Consider the following 20,282-nt stretch of genomic DNA (forward strand, 5'->3'; position numbering starts at 1 on the left):
AAGCAGAGGACAACAGAGCTCAGAAACTATTAATACCGGTAGTCATTATGAATGCTTCCACCATGTCTCGCTCGCTGGTCCTCAACACCCCCAAGAGTTCAAAGCCTGGTCTGGAAGTGATGTCTGATCAGATGCTGCTTCATCCAAGTCCTGCTTATAATCAGTGATCAGTGCCAAGGGAAGACTAGAGCCAGAGAGCCAGAGAGAGAGAATATATTGGTGCTGGCTCTGGCCCCAGTTCTTGTATAACTCACTGATAATTAGGTTTTTACTGCTGCCAAGTCATAACCACTGCTACAGCTATGAGGTATGCAGGTGTTGACAGGACATCAAAGTGGACTATTAGCAAATAGAATAGAAGATTGTCAGACTGTTAGACTGTTCTTATTAGAACTGTGTTTTCCTCAAAATAAATACTGCAACACAGAAGAATCACAATTAAGAACTTCCAAGCTATCAGGTTTTTTTCTCTGTGCAAACATTTTATGTATAAAACACACACATCTAATTGTGGGGACATCCAATTGTCATAATGCTTTCTCTAGCCCCTTAACCTAACCGTATCCATGAAAGACGAATACCTAACCCTTACCGTAAACCTAACCATGACCCAATTATAACCCTTTCACTAAAACCACATTTTGAGTCACACATATGTCTTTAAACTTGTGGGGACCAGCATTTTTGTCCCTATAAGGGCTGTTGGTCCCCACAAGTATCTAAGTAAACTTCCAATCTTTGGAAGATATGAATACACACACACACACACACACACACACACACACACACACACACACTTTTGCTCTTATTCACGTTCCCATTTTCCCCCGGACTCTATATAATCCTCACATCTGCATCTTTCTTCCAGTCCGCTGCTTCTCCTCCTTCTCTTGTAAGCACGTACCCCCTTTCTTTTAGTTGCTCCTCCTTCTCATTTATATCCTCCTTCTTCTACTCCATTTCTACCATACTCTGCTTTGCTTTCCCTCTTTGTTTCCCCAGTCTTGTTAGCACTGGTCATGCATGCTTGACTCCCTGATTAACTAACAACCCAGAGGATGTTACACAGAATCGTGTCTGCTCACCTCAAGAGAGGCATCGATTTGCTGGCAGGCGGTAACCACACAGACGGCTGGCACATCCAAATGAGCCTGAGAGCAGAAACTGGAGAAATGAATACATGCTGGGAGAGGAAAGAGGCTGCTATTTAAAAATTAGCAGCTTTATTTAGGGGAGAATTCTGTTTTTTTTTTCATCTGAGTGCATGTTTAATTAAAGGGGGGCATGAAGTGAAAGACAAATATGATGAATGAGGAATAATATCAGCAATAACAAATGAGTTAATAGATGACGAATCTGTTCTTTGAAGCACTGAATACATTTTAAATACAGCAGAAAAATCTCAGGCTCATTGTATGTATACATGTGTGAAAACTGCTTCCTCAGTGAACATGTTGTTAGCTTTACAGTTTGTATTTGAAGACAGAAGGTCAGATATTATGCAGAGAGAAGTTCCTCAAAGAGATGCAGATGTAAGCAGATTTTTTCTCTTATTCAGTGGATAATTATCCTGTGTGAACCATTTTGGCTATTTTAAAGATTGCATCATATATTACAAAAAAGTCTTTTCTTGCTTCTGAATATGCTGCAGTTTCAATAATATCTGTTTGAATTTCTGGCACCAAGCACAGAATCAATCACCACAGCTAATTTTCTAATAATGTAGAATTGCATATGATGATGCGCGATACTAGAGCATCTCCAGGATATTGAGAAAATCTTACACATGTTTTCTTTTCCCCACACTGAAGTAAAAATGTAGAATATAGGCTCTCAACTGTACTGTCCAGACCAAAAACTAATGGTGATGGTGACCGGTTAAGTTATTGGAATCATGATGATGTCACATCCACATCCTGTCTGGGTCTTATCAGTGATAAAACACTATCCTCACATACCTACGGTGATTTTACCTTCTTGTGTGGGTACGTCTTTACCTTTGTTATAGCTTCCTCTGGTGATGGGCAGTACTTCTCAAACCGCATGTTTGTCAGATATTTCCCAAGATGTCCTGGACAGATGTTATTTGTATTTAAAACTGTGTAATAAAATGAAAATGGATGATTGCACCTCATAAAGTTTGTATTTGAAGCATCGGACATGGTGGCCTTTACATCCAGGAACAGATTATCTAAAAGTCTCTCCAGCCAAGCCACCATCACCTTGTAGGTAAACAGAGAGCCCAGAGGAAGAGAGGACCTTACTATCAACAACTGGGAAAAAGGATGAGCATGGACAAAGCACTGAGCTATAAAAACTAGTGAACAGTGCGGGGGAGTACTCGGCTACCCCACTGATTGTTGTTTTGACACAAGGGTAGTGAAGTCGTCACACCAAGTCACAAATATAACTGCTTAACAAAACTAAAGTTTAAAACTGATACATAGACCCTAATCATTACACACATACACGCTCGATACCATCCATCCAGCTGTGTCCGACCTGCACTTTCCTACATGCCTAACAGCGAACATGATGACGCACAATCACATGGCAATATGAAATATGCCATCATTTCTGTCTATGAAATGCAACAGAGACAGTGTAGTCACCAAATGAACCCAATGCAGCTACCTCAACTCAGACGAAATGTCCAGTCTACTGGAACTCCTTTCAAATAAAGACAAACTATGAGCTTGATGTTGGACCAGGGATAATGTATTGTATATATACATAGTAGACAGACTGTATATACAGACTGAGGAGTCACCACCTGTCCGACTTCCCTGTGTTAGCTTTCTCAAACATTCTCAGTTCGACTTTTTCTCTTGACTCAACAGATGGGTCAGAGGTCTGGTTGAGCCCCAGAGATTCATAAACTTTGTATGTGAAACAGTTTGTACGTGAGGGCACAGATAATCGTGAAAGATGGTGAACGTGACTCAGAATGAAGAGGAGAATCTGGGTGATGCTATCTGGGACAAAACCAGACACAAAGACAGCATATGTGTGAGCAACCACGTGTTATCTTCGGTCTCCTGTTCAGCTTTTCCATCCTTTCTTCTCCACAGTGTTGGCATAGCTGTAGCACAGCTAAGCCTGATCCTATCCTCATACTGGGGGCATCAAAAGAATTGAAAAGTTTGTAACACAGTTGTAGTCATTAAAGCTTGTCAAATAAGGTCACATCCTACCTGACACTGTGAAGCATCAAAGTCTCAGAAATGGCCAAAAGGCTTCCGCTACAATATATATATATATATATATATATATATATATATATATATATATATATATATATATATATATATATATATATATATATATATATATAACAGGGAACATGACAAGAAAACCAGAAGGAAGGAAAAGAAAAGGAGATACCAGCCAAGGGAAAGACTTGGCGAAGAGGAGATGAAAGCTTTGAGTTCAAACCAACGGCCATCTTGCCCTCAAATCTCCTGTTGCCATGGTGATTAAACTGACCATGTGCTGTCCCCTGAGAGTCTCCCTCTCTCTCACACACACATGCACTACCACACACACACACACTCACACAGAAAGAGGGGACAGCACACCAGGACAGGTAGATGAACAGCACAGGTGTGGTAGATAAAGGATGACAAAACCTTTAATCCTATTCGAGGGATACTTCATGTTGCGTTAGCCGATCATTAATGTTGTTAATAGACAGTTAATCATGCCAAGTTTACACGTATCAAACTCGGATGGCCTGGAGCATCATCAGATGGACATACATGAGCTGTGTGTTTTTCTATTAGTTTTTAATGCTTGTTGTTCTGCTTTGGATGATACTGAGTAGGATTATAGACTATAAAGGACAGTGCTGTAAAAATCTGGATCAGATGAAGGTTCAACCTGCCAAGAACTCCTTTAATTTGCTCACATGTCATAAGTGGTATCATAAATAAAAATGTAATTGTTCTTTTTTGCACTTGCATTTTCTGCTTAATCATTTGCCAAAAAGACGGAATACAATAAACAAAGATTTAGATTTCAACTCTTTATTGATTGAACTCCAGCTCAGGTTAACCCAGTGGTTTTAATTTCCTGTTTCTAGATATAGTGATATAGTGTATGCATGTGAGAGGTGCTGGTGATTTCAATAGAAAGGAAGAACATTTATGAATATCAGTGTTGATTTTTTAAGAAATAACTCATCTAATCACAGTCGCTTTTCATTTTGTTATGCTGATTTAATAAACACATTGTTTCCCACTTAGCGTCACAAACCTACTGATCGTGCATGTGACATGTGCTGAATCACATGTGCATATATGTTAGTGTGACTAAAAAGGGATAAAGACTTGTATGATGTAAACAGTCCGTCTCTCTCTCCACAGCTGTATCGTTTATGAGACACAGCGCGTCAGCATTTGGATTCGCCGTAAGTTCCCGCCCCTTTCTTCTCTCTATTTGCATTGATCAATTAGTCATAACTTGGGTGCTAGTGATTTATTAATGAATCCCAGTACCAAAGTCCTATTGGTCCTTTTGTCTCCAAGGTAACAGGGCAGAGAAGGGACTGGAGGCTGGCGCTGTGGTTGGATGTCAAAATGCTTCTTGTGTTTGCTAAACAGATCTCCACTAGAACACAGCGGAAATCTTATTAGGAGGAAATCACTGAGAATTATCATAAAAATATGACGTAATGGCAGTGAAGGTAAAAATTACAATATCCACACCCGGGCCCAGGGAGGGAGATGTGATTAGCCTAATGTGATTAAAATATTATAAACCATAATCTGCAGAGCTAGCTATCTCTTCCTTAAAGATTGGATTTTAATTAGCAGTTTAATTGCTTGGCTGCAGATGACAGTTTTAAAACAGAAGCAGGAAGAAAATAAGAGGATGTGCCCCAATGCAAAGAGGTTAGATCATAGCAGCTTATCATCGATAGCTCTGTGAGACTTTGAGTCATCCTTTTCTTACTTTTTACATTTTATGATTTGAAAATGAACTAATAACGATTTTATTTTGTGATCCGGCTTCAGGGAGAGAAGTTTGTCCCTGAGAAGTCCTGAATCCAACATGAAGCTACTGTTGTCGCGTTAATGATGTTTATGGCTTTGATTTTCCTGCCAAACATCAACACTTCGCTCTTTGTGGTGCACAGACTTGAAAGTGGTTCCTGCAGTTTTTCCACTATAAGCCTTAATGAGACTCTTAAATCCTTACATCCACTCATCCCTATTCATACATAACCTGAGTCAGTTCATGTGCCCGCTGAAATTCTGTTGTGCTGAAATAAATGCGTTATTCTCCTCCACGGGATTTCAGAATGAAGTGGTTTTATTTTCAGCACAAATAAGTTATTTAAAGCTGTCTACACGTCTTACTGGACATCTGATCATTTAAAGAGTCGTGGTATAGGTCCAATGGATAATTTTGACCTTCCTCACTTCTTTCTCTCTAATTACTTGCTTCTCGTTTCTGTAGTTTGATGCCACGCTGGATGTCATGTCATCAGCCATCGTCCTGTGGCGCTACAGCAATGCAGCAGCTGTGCACTCTGCACACAGAGAGTATATGTGAGTACAAAACTTTATCTTTTGATCAACGATACAAGGGTGGAATCATAAACAACTCTCAAACCACAGGTGTTGTATGTTTTATTTATTTGTTCATTCATCTTTACTCTTTGGCTTCTTTTACCCATGAATCCCACCTCTGCTGTGAAAGGACTTCACCCATTCCCCTGCAATCCAGTCATTTCATGCATATGATTTTATCTTTCTGTAGTAAATTACATTTTAAAAAATGATCGGATCCTATGTAATATATAAATAAAAATAGAGTGCAGTGATTTCATATTCTATTTACAATAAAACATAGAAAACATATCAAATGTTTAAAGTGAGAAATTTTACTATTTCATAAAAAATATGTTTATTAGCTCATTTTGAATTTGATGCCAGCAACTCAAACAAAGTTGGGACTGGGGAAGAAAAGGCAGGAAAAGTAAGTTGTGCTATAAAGAAACAGATGGACGAACTAATGAGGTTAATTGGCAGCCGGTCAGTAACATGATATAAAAAGAACATCTTAGAGAGGCAGAGGTTATGAGAGGTAAAGATGGGCAGAGGTTCATTAAACTGCAAATAAACTACATGTACAAATAGTAGAACAATAAGGTTCCTCAACAGAAAATTATGAAGACTATAAATATCATCTGCAGTACATAATCATCACAAGATTCTGAATATTAGAATAAATATCTGTGTGAATGGGACAAGGCTGAAAATCAATATTTTCTCTGATCTTTGGGCCCTTGGGCAGCACTGCAATAACATCAGGCGTTGTTCTTCAATAGAAATCACCGCATGGACTCAGGAGCACACTGTGCCATCCACAAATGCAGGTTAAAGCTCCAACATGGAGAGAAGGAGCCACACATGAACAGGATTTGGAAAGGCAGCTGTCTTCTCTGGACCAAAGTTCATTTAAAGTGAACTCAATCAAAATGGAAAAGTGTTCTGAGGTCCAAACAAATCCAAAGTGGAAATTATTTTTGGAAAGCATGCATGCTTGCACACCTGGAAAGGCAGATGTGCGTTTTGCACATCTGCAGGACACCGGCCCTTGAGCCCTGGAGTTCCCCCAGCCCTGTTTTAGAGGAACATGTCCTCCCATGAAGATGACATTTTTCCAGATGAGACCATATTTCAGCAAGACAATACTAAACTGTTCGGGTGTCCGGGTCCTGAACCCGCCTGCCTGCAGTCTGGACCTGGACCAGCTGAGAACATCTGGAGCATCATGACACAGAAAAATATGACAAAGAAGACTCAGGACTGCTGAGCAGCTTGAATCTCAGTTCGCAGACGTTTACACAGTTCTTCAAAGAAGAAGGGACGCTTGTTGCTCCATCAAGTTCAAAATGAGTGTCTTATTTGCTATGTTTTCTATGTTTTATTTGGGTTTATGAGATTTGCAAATTGTTGCAGTCTGTTTTTGATTTTATGTGGATTTTTTAAATGTTTTTTTATACTTGACAATTTTAAAATCCGTAGTTCCAGTAGAGAGAATATTGCCACGATAGCTTTAATTTAATCTTCCCTTTGAAGGTCTAAATAATTTTCCCCGTTAGGCTCTTGCTTATGTTCAGTATACCCAGATTAAACAATTTCAGAAAAGGTGCTTCTTAAATTGCAGGATGGAGAGAAGTGAATCCTTATTGATGAGCCATTAACTGTGTGTCGTTACTGTAAATGTGTCACTGCTACACGTGCGTTAATCCACCAGGTTTTAGGGCTGCTGTGGCTTAGCTGAATGAATCAATTAGCTGTCAGGCTGTATGGAGCCCTGTTTGTCTTGCAAGAACACCTCTGTGTAGCTCAGAGGTGTTACAGATAATGAAAGACCGAGCTGCCTCTCCACTGTCCATTAACTCACACGGAGTCACTCACATGCACACGTGGGATCTTTTTCTCTGTTAGTGCTGTCAGCTGGATGCAGAGACACACACAAACCACAAAACACCCAATTTATATTATATTAATGTTCTTTCTGTAGAAAATTAAAGTGTAATGTTAGAAAAGTAGAAAAAAGTGTGAGCATATCATTGCAAATGAGGCAAGATGTTTTACTTCCTGGAGATTGGTTCATGTAAAAGATGCAAGGATAGGCTTACTACTACTGATAGTGCCACTGAGGTCATCATTCTAATCCCACCTTTATGGACTAGCTTCTAGACAGGTTTAGTGGCCTCAGGATCACCTCTCAGATTTTTGTGGTTCTTCATCAGGCACCTCCCAATATGATTCAACATAGGGACAACTTGCTGCCCTGGGTTTCTCAGGGTCAGTGACGGTCCTAGCCTGTTTGGCGCCCTGGGCACTCCCTCTGGCACCCCTGCAATAGTTACACCCTTTTTACACACGTTCTTTTCTACTCTGATGTAATATTCTTGTCAATTTTCTTGATATTTATTTATAATCCCCTCTGTTAATCCTTGATATTTATAATTGACTGATCTGATTAGTGCTATTTCTTAAATGTGTAAAATCTGTAACATAATGTATTGTTTGGAGTTTAGTTTGTTACTGTTGCTATTTTTACCATTTCTTCTTGGAGCAACTGTAACCCACATAATTTCCTCAGGGATTAATAAAGTATTCTGATTCTGATTGTTTCAGGATGACCTGCCATTATCCAATCACACATCTGCTTACCTGTATCGTTTCTCCTCCTCTTCTTTTCTAGTTTTTCTAAACTGAGCACCTGATGGCTTTGAACTTTTCTTGTCCATCTTCCACTGGTTTTCATTTTGCACTCCAGTATGAACACAAATCCCCCAACCCGAGGATCACCACAACATGATCTAACACACCTACACCTTAGTTCACAGATTCACTTTGTCTAAGGTGCATTTCTGAGATTTCACACAACCCAGGATTCAAATCATGAATACATGATGGGATTGGATTTACAACATTATGAATGAAATGTGCTCTATTTGGAAGCAGCCGACAGGTTGTGTGTGAGACTTTAAATCATCAAACTGTAAATTTGAAATTTGAAATTGTTGTTGATCCTTTACCCCGAGTCCTAAAGTGTATATTTATTTTCTTACTCTTCTTATAGATATATATTGTTTGTTTACTGCTGTAACTGCAGCCTCATCGTCTCATCTCTCTATATACTGCACTGTATGTAGCGGAGATGACAATAAAGTTTACTTTGACTTCAGCTGCGAGCAGGCGCACCGAGGGCTCTCACGCTCACTTTTCACGTATAGAATTTCGAAAAAAACATCTGTGCAAATTATAAGTCTGTATCATGATGTCTGGTGTTTTGTGTTTGTTGGCTTGTTTTTATTTTGTTTTATTTTGTTTTATTTTGCGAGTTGGTTATTAGATGCCGCCCCGCCCTCTCCTCCCTGTGCCACAAGCAGCAGGCGCACCTCGCACACGGAGGGCGCCCTTACTCCCAGCAAATGGGCGATAGAAAGCCGATCGGTGCCTCTGGCATTCCCAATATGCGCTGGCTGATGTCGGGGCAGCATGAGTACGAGCAATCTTTTTTTTTTTTTTTTTTTTTTTGCCCGTGATGCCGCCCCGGGCAAACGCCCGTGTCGCCAAAAACCGCTACTGCTCAGGGTCTTGTTCATGAAAGAAGTGAGAGTGGAACAAGTGATGGACCGGTGCAGTGTTTTCAGTAATGAGGATACTACGTTGATCTGATGGGGTGAAGAGAGATGAGTGTGAAAGCAAAGCCATCAGTCAGTCTATGTTCCAATGGCCATGAGCTCTGAGTAGTGACCAAAATAATGTCCTCATGGTTCCCAGTCTTGGCCCTTGGGTGCTGGGTTTTTGTTTATTTAGTATTCTTTATTTGTTTTTTTTAGTTTGTTTATTGGCTCAGTTTTCATCCTAGTGCATATTGTTATATATTTTGAGTCCTTCTGCTTGTTTGTATTATTATATATTTATTTCCCTCCACGTTTTCTTTCCACTTCCTGTGTCAATTCCCGTATGTTAAGTTCGATTTGGGATTTATTTTTTATTTCCGGCTGTATTTCTGTAATAGTTGCTCCTTTACTTCCTCTATCTCATTACCTTAACTGTATGCATCTGTGTTTTTCCCAGCTGTTTACTTCCCCTAATTAGCCCTGTGTGATCAAGACATGTTAAAGTGTCTATGCAACATCTCTGCACATCCATTATTTGTTTGCTCGTTGACATTTTTCATGCATTCATACTTTACCCGTGCAGGTTCCAGTAGCTGGAACTTTTTGATTATTTGCCATGTTTTTAACAAATATCACTAAAAATAAAAGAATGTAAAGATGTTGTCAAATGTCTGTCAAACACTGAAACTATTATGTGAAAGATGTTTTTGTTGTGAAATGCAAAAGCAGCAATCATGATGGATGTAAAAATAATAAGACCTTAGGAAAGCATTGCTGCTCCCCTTTAAGCTCCTTTGGGTTATTACAACATCAGTAATCGTCATACCTTCTTCTTTTGCCTGTTTGTCTGCAGAGCATGTATCGTCCTTGGGGTTGTGTTCGTTCTCTCCTCTATTTGTATTCTTGGAAAGGCCATCCACGATCTGGCTACCAGGATGCCCCCCAAAGTGGTGAGGCTACATGCACACACACTATATGGACACAGACGCTGGCTCACACTGCACCGACACTTTCTTTGTGTAATTTAGATAAAGGAAAGTTACAGCTTTGACTTAATTGTGATTTTTGTCTCTCCCTAACCTCCCTAAAAAGTATTTTACATAATGCAACCAGATATTACTGTTACTGTTGTCGGGTCTGACAAACCCTCAAATATATATTCTGAACACTGATTTCATAACTCTGCATAACTTTCCAATATTGACTGATACATTTTCATTGCATAGTGAGTGGGTTTAAAAAGCCTGTCTTAAATCTTGCATAGAGAACAATTTAAAGCAATGGATTCAAAGGATGCGTGGGCGAGTGATTTGGCATTTATTTGGCAGAAACTGCAAAAAGATTCAGAGTAAAACTGAAAATATATTGAAAGATAAATAGACACTCTCCACTAGTCCCATTTATGTGGTCTAATAACTGAACTCTGAAATAGTTCAGCCAATCACAGTGAAGTAAGACCAGCTCAACAAATAGAAGAACATTTCTCTGGGAAACAGCCCGCTCTGATGGCATTGTGAAAATTACTTTTTCCAATTTGGGAAGCCACAGAAGACATCATGCTCTAATATAGTGTATCTAATCTGTTTTCAGTACATGTCATGACAAGTAAACTGAGTTCAATAATGAAAAAACTGTTTACTTCAGAACTGGCTGTGGCTCTTTTCTAATGGTGATCTTTTCTGATATTATGATATATTATGAATAATGTTTTAATGTTTGGCCTTTGTGTCTTTGTGCACTGATAATACATTTTTTTAAAGAAAAAGTACATGTGACTAGAGTGTGTGGCTCACAACACATACTATACTCACACATTCACATGCATGCACCAATCTGGCATGATATTATGAGCACCTGCCTAATATTGTGTTGATCCCCTGACTGTCCAGGCGTGGACTAGACCCCTGAAGGTGTGCTGCGGTATCTGCACCAAGATGTTAGCAATAGTCCTGTTAGCTGTGAGGTGAGGCCTCCATGGATTGGACTACTTTATTCATCACATCCCAGAGATACCCAATTTGATGGAGATCTGGGGGATTTGGAGGCCAAGTCAACAACTCAAACTGGTTGTTGTGTTCCTCAAATCATTCCTGAACCATTTCTGATTGGTGGCACATTATCCTGTTGATAGAGGCCACAATTCAATTCAATTCAATTCAATTCAATTCAATTTTATTTATATAGCGCCAAATCACAACATAAGTCGCCTCAAGGCGCTTCATAGATACAGCCATCCAGCCAACCAACCATCAGGGAGTACTGTTTCCATGAAAGGATGTTTATGATTTGCAACAATGCTTAGGTAGGAGGTACACCATGGTGTGTCCTGTTCCCAGGCATTCCCCAGGTAAGTGACGCACAGTCACCCGGTAAAGAAATCATCATTCGTCAGACTGACATACCTTCTTCCATTGCTCTGTGGTCCAGTTCTGATGCTCACGTGTCCATTGTCGGCGCTTTCGGTGGTGGACGGGGGTCAGCATGGGCACCCTGACTGGTCTGCAGCTCCATACACAACAAACTCTGATGCTTTGTGTATTCTGGCTTTTATGAGAACCAGCATGAACTTTTATTGCAGCTGTAGCTCAGTGACCGTTCGCAACCCGTGACCCTGTTGCTAATAGAAACGGACTGCTTCAGACCGGGAACACCTCACAGAGCTGCAGTTCTGGAGATATAGACATAAACAGGATGTTTTTTGTGATCTGTGTATATTTGTAATGATGGATAATGATTTATTTTCTAGTGCCATACACACAAACAGAGCAGCACACACACACATCACTGTGAGTAAGGTTTCTTTTTATAGCCCTCCGCTGCTGTTCTTCTGACGTCAGAGCTTATGTCTCCCTCCACCTGACGTTTGTTTGCTTTTTGTTTTTGACACAGACATGCGCAGACACACACACAGACACTCTTTTTCTTTAATGCCAGCTCCACTTCCCCCACCACCGCTCTCTGGAGGTGTAGGAGTATGAATAAGGTCCCAAAATAGTCTCTTCTTTCTGTTGCTGGGGTACAGCCCAGCTCTCTCACCATCAGACTGAGAATGTTTCTCACTCTCAGCTTTGAGACCCTCTTTGTGTGTAAATGATTTAACCCTAACCATGTGTCCATTTCACTAACCAGAGAAGAGGGAGACCAAAAACAAATTCTCCCATTGTACCCCAGTTTAGTTAGTTCAACGATGTCTCTGAGAAAGAGCAATGCAACTAGTCTTGTACCACTTCATTTCAATGCTTGTGTTGATTTAAAATTAAAAGTATAATATGTGCATAAGACTAGGACACAATTTAAAAAAAAAACACACAAAGCAAAAGCAAATCAAGCAAACAGCTTTTCCTCACAGTGTGCAGGTTCAGGTTTCCTGGATGAGTAGCTCTACATTAAAACTAGATACAACAAAATTTAAATGTCTTGCACAGCAGAAGATATTTCCAAACATCCCATGATGTTTGGAAATATTTTGGATATAGGGCAGGAAAAATATCACATGCAAAGACTGCAGTAGAGTTGTGCCTGTGCTGTAAAGCATCACAACTAAGTTATTAAACCACTTACATGCAAACTGCAGTTTAATTAATGCATGAATGACATGAAAAACAATACAGTGATTGCTAATGACATCAACTCAGATGTCCATAAAGGTTACCAGTGTGTCGACGTATCTATCCAGCTCACAAAGATGCTCTGGAATCACCAGGGTGCAAGAAATGGAGTGAGGCACTTTTTGATTTTGGGGTATACACCTAGTTCTAGTGTACAAACACCCTTTTTGTCTCAGAAACATTGATTTAATAAAATTAAATAACATAAATGCAGCACAATCTAAAAGTCTTCCTTTTGGATAATAACAGATGAGAAAAGTTCTGCCAGTACTAAAATCTTTGTTTTCCAAGCTGGTGTATTTTAACATTTCTCTAAAACAACTTCCCAACACCAAAACATTGGAAATGCTACAAAACAAGAATTTATTACAGGACTATTCTTTGGGCGTTGTTCATTTCATAATCTGTCAAGTGCATGCATGTAACTGTTCAATGTTCCAGAAGAGTCACTGCTCTTGGCATTTACTCTGTGCTTTTTCATGTGATCTCTTAATAGTTATTACGTGTATTCACCTCAGAGTTTCATCTCGTTAAGATCATTTAGACCCAGACACATTTTGGTCTTAATTTGTTCAATTCCAGGCAGAGAATCTTCTCTTTGCACCAACTGCTTCATTAGTGTCATAAATTAGCAGGACATTAAAAGCCAGCAGCAGTGGACCAATTAGAAAACTGACACATAGAGCAAAACTGTAACTGCTGTGCATATCAATAGAGTCTGAACAATGAATTAAACAACATGAGAATCAATTGTTTGAACTGGGATAAAGCGAAAAAACAAAAACATAAATAAAAAGTAAAACAAAAATTGAGTCACTGAAGCCCCTTTTAGCACAGATTGAAGTGGGTACAGCCAAGAGACGGCTGCATCTATTCTGCAGCCTGTGTGTGATGCTTCAGTGCCATTATGTTAATAGAAACTCTGTCTGTTTGGTCTCAGAGGACCTTCCTGACAGCAGCACGAGCCGATTACCGCTGCCTGTCTCTGGGACATTTCTTTGACGTGTCTCGTGTTTTCAGCATCAATCTTTCTTCCATTTCAGGCTCTATATTTATGATAAACATGCATGTACTCTATTAATATTTGGCCTCTTGGTGTATTTGACATTGTAAGAGGATAAAAAGCAATGAATGGTTCTCAGTGAATAACTCACATCTGGTTAATTATCAGTTTGTTTAAGAGTGATGTCAGCCATCTGGCTCTGTATTTTTATGTAAACACTGTCATTGGCATCTTTCCTTGGTTAAATACAGGAGTTTGAAGGATGGAAGGATCTCATCTTCTTCTTATTTATCCAGTTTTCTCCTTACTAACACATTCAGTATAACACCCCCCCAAAAACAGTAGTAAGTAAGAACAAGTACTGGTCTGTAAATTCATATTGTGTAAATGCAGGTTGCAGAAAGGGAATCTGGATTCATGTCACGTCCTTGGTTTCGCTCTCATGGCAGGCTGTCGGTGTCTAGTGCCTGATTAAACACAGAGAGATGAGATTGGCCCCCACCAGCTCTGTGCTTGGGAGAGAGAGCAGCACATAGCCATGCAACACATACATACAGTACACACCATGCAGTCACAGACAGGCTGCTTTTTATCTACTTTACACAGAGATATAAGTGAAATTTACTTTTTAATTATGGATTTATTGGGAGATACTTGCAATGGAAAGGAAACCTCTTGTTGCCTTATGAAAGCAAACACTACAGATGCACCACAAAAAGGTCTCAGACCAAGACTGTGCTGACATTAATGTATATTAAATATATTTTATAGATATATAACTGTATGATTGTTTTTATCTCATGAAATGCAAAAATACTTCAGTGTGGTCAGATTTCTGAAAAAGGACAAAAGTGACTCCATCTATGTCAAATACGTAGGAGTAAGAAAGGCACAGATGGCTAAAAATGTAACATATCAGGACATAAAGTATGTAAAGTTATGTAAATGCAACCTGAGATTAACCTCAGATTTAAGAAAAACGAACATGGGACATATTGGTCGTTAGTTATTTATTCAAACACTGAGCCAAAATATAAAAAGCAGTGTGAAAAACGAAGTACACCCCATGATTGGAGAGCTTGTAGAACCACCTTTACCAGCAATAACTGGAAGAAATTATTGTTTCTACAACTTTGTCAGTCTCTCACACGGTCGTAGAGGAATGCTAGCCCACTCTTCTTTACTACCTCAGTTCACTGACGTTTGTCATTCTTCTTCTTTAAGGTCCTGCCACAGTATCTTAATCAGATGGAGATCTGGACTCTGGGCTATTGCAACATCTTAATTCTTAAATCTTTTTTTCTGACATTTTGTTGTAGATTTGCTGCTGTGCTTAGAATCACTGTCCTGTTGCATGACCCCATCTGCACCAGCATGTCAGACAGATTTGACTCTGGAACACTTGGTCACCTCAGTGGCTCCACACAAAGGCGCTCAAGTCCTTTGCAGCTTTGCAAACTTAAGCTGTGCTGCCTTGTTTTTTCACAGAGGAGAGGGTTTCTCCTGGTAACCCTTTGAAGCCATACTTGTTCAGTCTTTTTCTAATTCATAAACTTTAACCCTGAACATGCTACAGTAGCCGGTGGAGTTTGAGATGTAGCTCTTGGGGTTTTTTGCAGTTTCTCTGAGCATTGCACAATCTGACTCTTGGGTTAATCCTCACCTCAGAAGACTGTCTTCAGTGTCTGTATTACTGATGTCTCCCCTCCTTGGCACTGTGTTAACACACAGCTGAATGGTCCACACCTACAAACTCATACAAACTTCTGCTACTTCTCTTGGTTTCTATGCAAACAGTGTATTTAGTTTTCAAACACTGTTCCTCTATTTCGCTTAATCACTGTGTAATGTGTTTTGCTTGTTTTGCTGTTCATCTGAGCTTTTATTTTCCTCATTTTAATAGCTGCTAATTTTTTTTTATCATATCCTGATACATAAATTATATATAAAGCAATACATAAAGAGGGTGTACTTTACAAAAACTGTACAGTGGATAAAATGAGGACAGATCTGCTTACAATGCAATACTTCTTGTTCTTTGCAAAGGTTGCTGTTGTACGATGCTGCCCTTGTAAAAATGATTCTCTGCACACTAACTAATAAGCATCTTCTAAGGGAACAAGTGAGTGGCTTTTCCCAACAATTCTGAAACTGGATGAGGGTCTGCTGGGATTACATGGGGTCAAACTGATCATCTACTAGCATCTGTTTAGTATTGTAATAAAACAAACTGATACCAATCAGTCACTAAGACTGAAAGTATCAGTCAGCAAATGCAGCTAAATATATACAACACAAAAAACAAATTCGTTTTAGAGACCTAACTAGCAAAGACATTGATCACTGCTTCCTTACATTACATAGAGCCAACTATTGATTGTTAATTATAGTTTATTATTAATTGCAATAAAAAAACATTTGTTAGAGCCACGTCTGTTTTTCACTCGCCCACAACAGCATTTTAGGCCTAATGCCTTTAATTTAACTTTGTAAATCTACTCAAAAGATTCCAGCAGGTGAGATTAACATCTGAAAATAGGAGGATGGAATCAGCCGTTTCCAAAATTTTAGTTTTTCTAAATGTTGAAGTGCAGTTACTCTGATTTGTGTGCATGTTTTTCTAATACAGTTGGGGTTTTATTAGCAGGTAGTTTATGCTGCTTTATAATATCCCGATATGTTTGATATAGCTGTGACTTTAAATCTGGTGGAGAACAGCAAAGTCAAAACAAAAACAATGTGGCTGTTTCCCCCTCAGACGTGTCCTTTAGGCTCTTCTCTTCCTCTCATCTCCAGCTCTCAGTCCCTGCTGCGGGTCAATTAAATCTGAAAGGTGGATGCTCTCGAGTCAAGCGTTTTCCTTTTTTTCTTTTGCTGAGTCTGTTTGAGACACAACCTGAAAACACCCAAAGCTCACATCACTTCATCTGTATGACCTTGGGCTGATGCACCAAGGCGAGCCTGTATATATTAATAATGCTTGAGCTGACAGAAGCTTTATGGGTCACACAATCTGTTGGTTCCTGCTCTGCAGCTATACAGTAGCTCCCTCTGTGTTTTTGCTGAACTTTTGTTTGTTTTTTAGGATGAAACCTTTAATTTCACTCTGCATACTTTTACAAATATTGCCATATTCTCTTATATTTTGTCCCCCGTGTCTCACCCCAGGACGACTTCCTCTTTAGTGTGTCCATAGTGAGTGGGCTCACATGTGCTGTGCTGGCTGTGGCCAAGTTCATGCTGGGAAGAGTGCTGACTAGTCGGGCACTTATCACTGATGGTAGGACACACACACACACACACACACACACACACACACACACACACACGCACACACACACACACACACACACACACACACACACACGCACGCACATGCACGGACACTGATGACTATAAATAAATGAAGAACACAACAGAAGAGCACGAGGGACTAGATAACTAGATAGGTGACTTAAAGCATAAGCAACTTTCAGTTGTTTGAATTATCAAGAGGGAAGACACTGTCCCTAAAGAGGGAGACTTAGAGTGGAGTTAAAACATGTGCATTTATTTGGTATATTCATATGAATTAATAAAATCGTAATTAAGTTGTTCAAACCCAACATTTTCCATCTGGTATGATTAAATTTTTAACTACCAAGTGAAATTCTTCTAACAACAGCAAACGTATCAAAGTTCTAATGATATCACAGATAACACAAGAATGAAAAATACGAGAGTTTTACAAAATACACAACAGTTTTCATGAAGCATCGTGGCCACTTTCAGAATGACATTAATTATGAGTGGATTAGTATCACTGATGCATTAACTTGTCAGAAGTTTCCAGGGTTTTAGGTGAGCCAGAGGAAGCTAATATTCTTGGATTAAGTGTATGCACCATATTTTATCTGCTCTTTGAGCTTCTGTCATGTTGTGGTGGTGAAGTGCAGGAACCAGCACCCAAATGTAGGACGCAGGATTCAGAATCTAATTACTTAAAGACACACCTGAAACAAAAAAGTCCAAAACTAACAAAGTGTATCAAAAACAGCAATTCACAGACAGTCTGAGGATAAGCTGCACAGAATAATAACAGATTACAGGAGGACAGGGCTGAATGAGACACAGGTGCACACACATGAAAGGGCACTCAAACAGTACATAAAAAATTTGTGAAAACTTGGCACTTCCTGCAGATTTTAACCCAAAACCCATGACCTGAATCAGGTTATGTGTTCAGAAGTTACCACGTGATTTACTCACTTTTGTGACGCAGAAAAGTCTGACAAAGCTCGCTAACCCCTTAATCTCTCTTTCTATACCCCTCAAAAAAGAGAACTGACACTGGAGATTAACCTAAGCATGGACATAACCAGGTACATCAATGAGATGGAGACAACAAAAACAGAGAACTCACTATGAACTCACTCAAAATGAGGAAAAACTAAAAATCGTCACTAAAATGAAAAGTCAGAACAGAGTTATTATTCTTAGATCAATTCATAATAATTCAAACCCACAAAACGACTGTGGCATTTTAAAACATCTGCACCATCAAAGCCTTTGGAAGCAGAATATTTGTGCCAACACATTAAACCAAAGGAAATAAAACACACGCAGCTGAAACAAACATTGCAAACCAGAACATGCCTGCTTGTGTTTATTGTGTGACTTTCTAACACAAATGAACTGAAAAAAATGTCGTTTGTGATGACCCGCTGCTCGTAGGCACGTGCTCAGCTGAACAAAAGCACAGCATACACACACACACACACACACACACACACACACACACACACACACACACACACACACACACACACACAGTGTCTCTGGCAAACACACACTGCTATCCCCAGGTCTCAAAACACACAGGGCATCAATCCAATAAACCTGAGGTTGCTGTTCTCTGAGCCTCTTATTTCCCACAAGACTCTACACTTACTGCAGGCAAGACAATAACCCACCGTGCTAGCTTTCACACATGTAATTATAAAGAACAACATCAGCCACTATAAAGGGTCATTCAAACACAGTATATGTAGTGTGGAGCCATTTATGTAGGACTTCAAAACAGCTGCAAAATGTTGATCCGACACCTACCAGAAGAATATACATAAGCTCAGCTGTAGCTTCAGATTTATCCTTTAAAATGGATATTGATACAACTTAAAGATCATACATACAAGTTTACATTTAGTTTGTGTTTCAAAGTGAAATGGAGATGATACATGTTCATATTTTATCCCACCTGTCAATCCTTTCTCTGAGGGAATGCTGCTTCTCACCAGGTCCTCTAAATCAGGGGTGGGGAACTCCAGGCTTCGAGGGCCGGTGTCCTGCAGGTTTTAGATCTCACCCTGGGTCAGCACACCTGAATCAAACGATTAGTTCATTACCAGGCTTCTGGAGAACTCCAAGACATGTTAAGGCCATTTAGCCATTTAAATCAGCTGCATTGGATCAAAGACACATCTAAAACCTGCAGGACACCAGCCCTTGTGGCCCGGAGTGAGCTACCACCACCACACATAACATGTTGGTCCTTCATTTCACCGTATCTGTCCAACTAAAACAACTACATTAAGGTCAGGAAAAGACTGTCATTGTTAACAGAAATGTTGTTTTTTATTTGTCCTCACCTAAATTTGTTTGTTTTTCAGGGTTTAATTCTCTGGTTGGAGCAATCATGGGATTTTCCATTCTAATCAGCGCCGAAGTTTTCAAGCATCATACTGACGTCTGGTTTCTGGATGCCACCATTGGAGTTCTAATGGGACTTATTATTTTGGCATATGGGGTCAAGTAAGACATGAAGCAGCAGCAGTGTCTAATCTGAAATCTTTAATCTTTTATCGTTATTAAGGCATTATTTACACGATGCTAATGGCACCGATACAGCTCAGCAGCTCTGTACCTGCGCCTGCATGAACGGCCATTTTTGCTGACGTATCTTACAATTAGAATTTGTTTCTTTGCCCACAGGCTCCTGAAGGACATGGTTCCCCGTGTGAGACAGACAAGGAACTACGAGCGCTTTGAATGAGAGACCTGTGTGCCGACCAGACGAGCAGGTTCTAACATACTCACGCACCTGCACACCTGGGTGCCTCCTGCCCCGCCTCTCTCTGTATTTCATACACCTGTTCATCCACATTTCATTACACACTGACAGGGACCGTACACACTCCCATAGACATGTATACACACACACACACACACACACACACAATCTGTACATACTGTACATACATTTAAAGATTAATACATGTGTCAGACACACACACATACACACACACACACACACACACAGACCTGAGAGATTCTGAGAAGGACGTGATGGAAGAGTATCCTCCTATAAAGGAAGTATTTCTGATTATTTCTCCTCGTCTTTGCGTTTTGTACAATAAAGCACCAATAAAAAGAAGAAACGATGACACAAAACAGAAGAAATATTCAAGAACTGCTTTGGATTTGTTCAAGTTGGACATACATCACTTGCTGCTAAGAGGACATCATTGAAGCCATAGCT

The 20,282-nt window shown here is 39.7% G+C and overlaps 1 protein-coding gene across 1 annotated transcript in view; it reads left to right on the top strand.

Moving 5' to 3' along the window:
• Window positions 1-19,796, top strand: part of tmem163a (transmembrane protein 163a) — a 72,270-nt gene extending 52,474 nt beyond the window's left edge. The window contains exons 3-8 of the mRNA XM_085374725.1: window positions 4,365-4,408; window positions 5,461-5,552; window positions 10,008-10,104; window positions 16,934-17,045; window positions 19,414-19,555; window positions 19,736-19,796. Of these exons, the coding sequence (XP_085230851.1) occupies window positions 4,365-4,408; window positions 5,461-5,552; window positions 10,008-10,104; window positions 16,934-17,045; window positions 19,414-19,555; window positions 19,736-19,796 (548 nt within the window). The remainder of the gene's footprint in view (window positions 1-4,364; window positions 4,409-5,460; window positions 5,553-10,007; window positions 10,105-16,933; window positions 17,046-19,413; window positions 19,556-19,735) is intronic.
• Window positions 19,797-20,282: the final 486 nt, after the last annotated feature.

Source organism: Diplotaxodon limnothrissa, linkage group LG16, assembly GCF_057381915.1.
Source record: "Diplotaxodon limnothrissa isolate DT_005_m linkage group LG16, D_limnothrissa_male_GT1.1, whole genome shotgun sequence".
NCBI lineage: Eukaryota > Metazoa > Chordata > Actinopteri > Cichliformes > Cichlidae > Diplotaxodon > Diplotaxodon limnothrissa.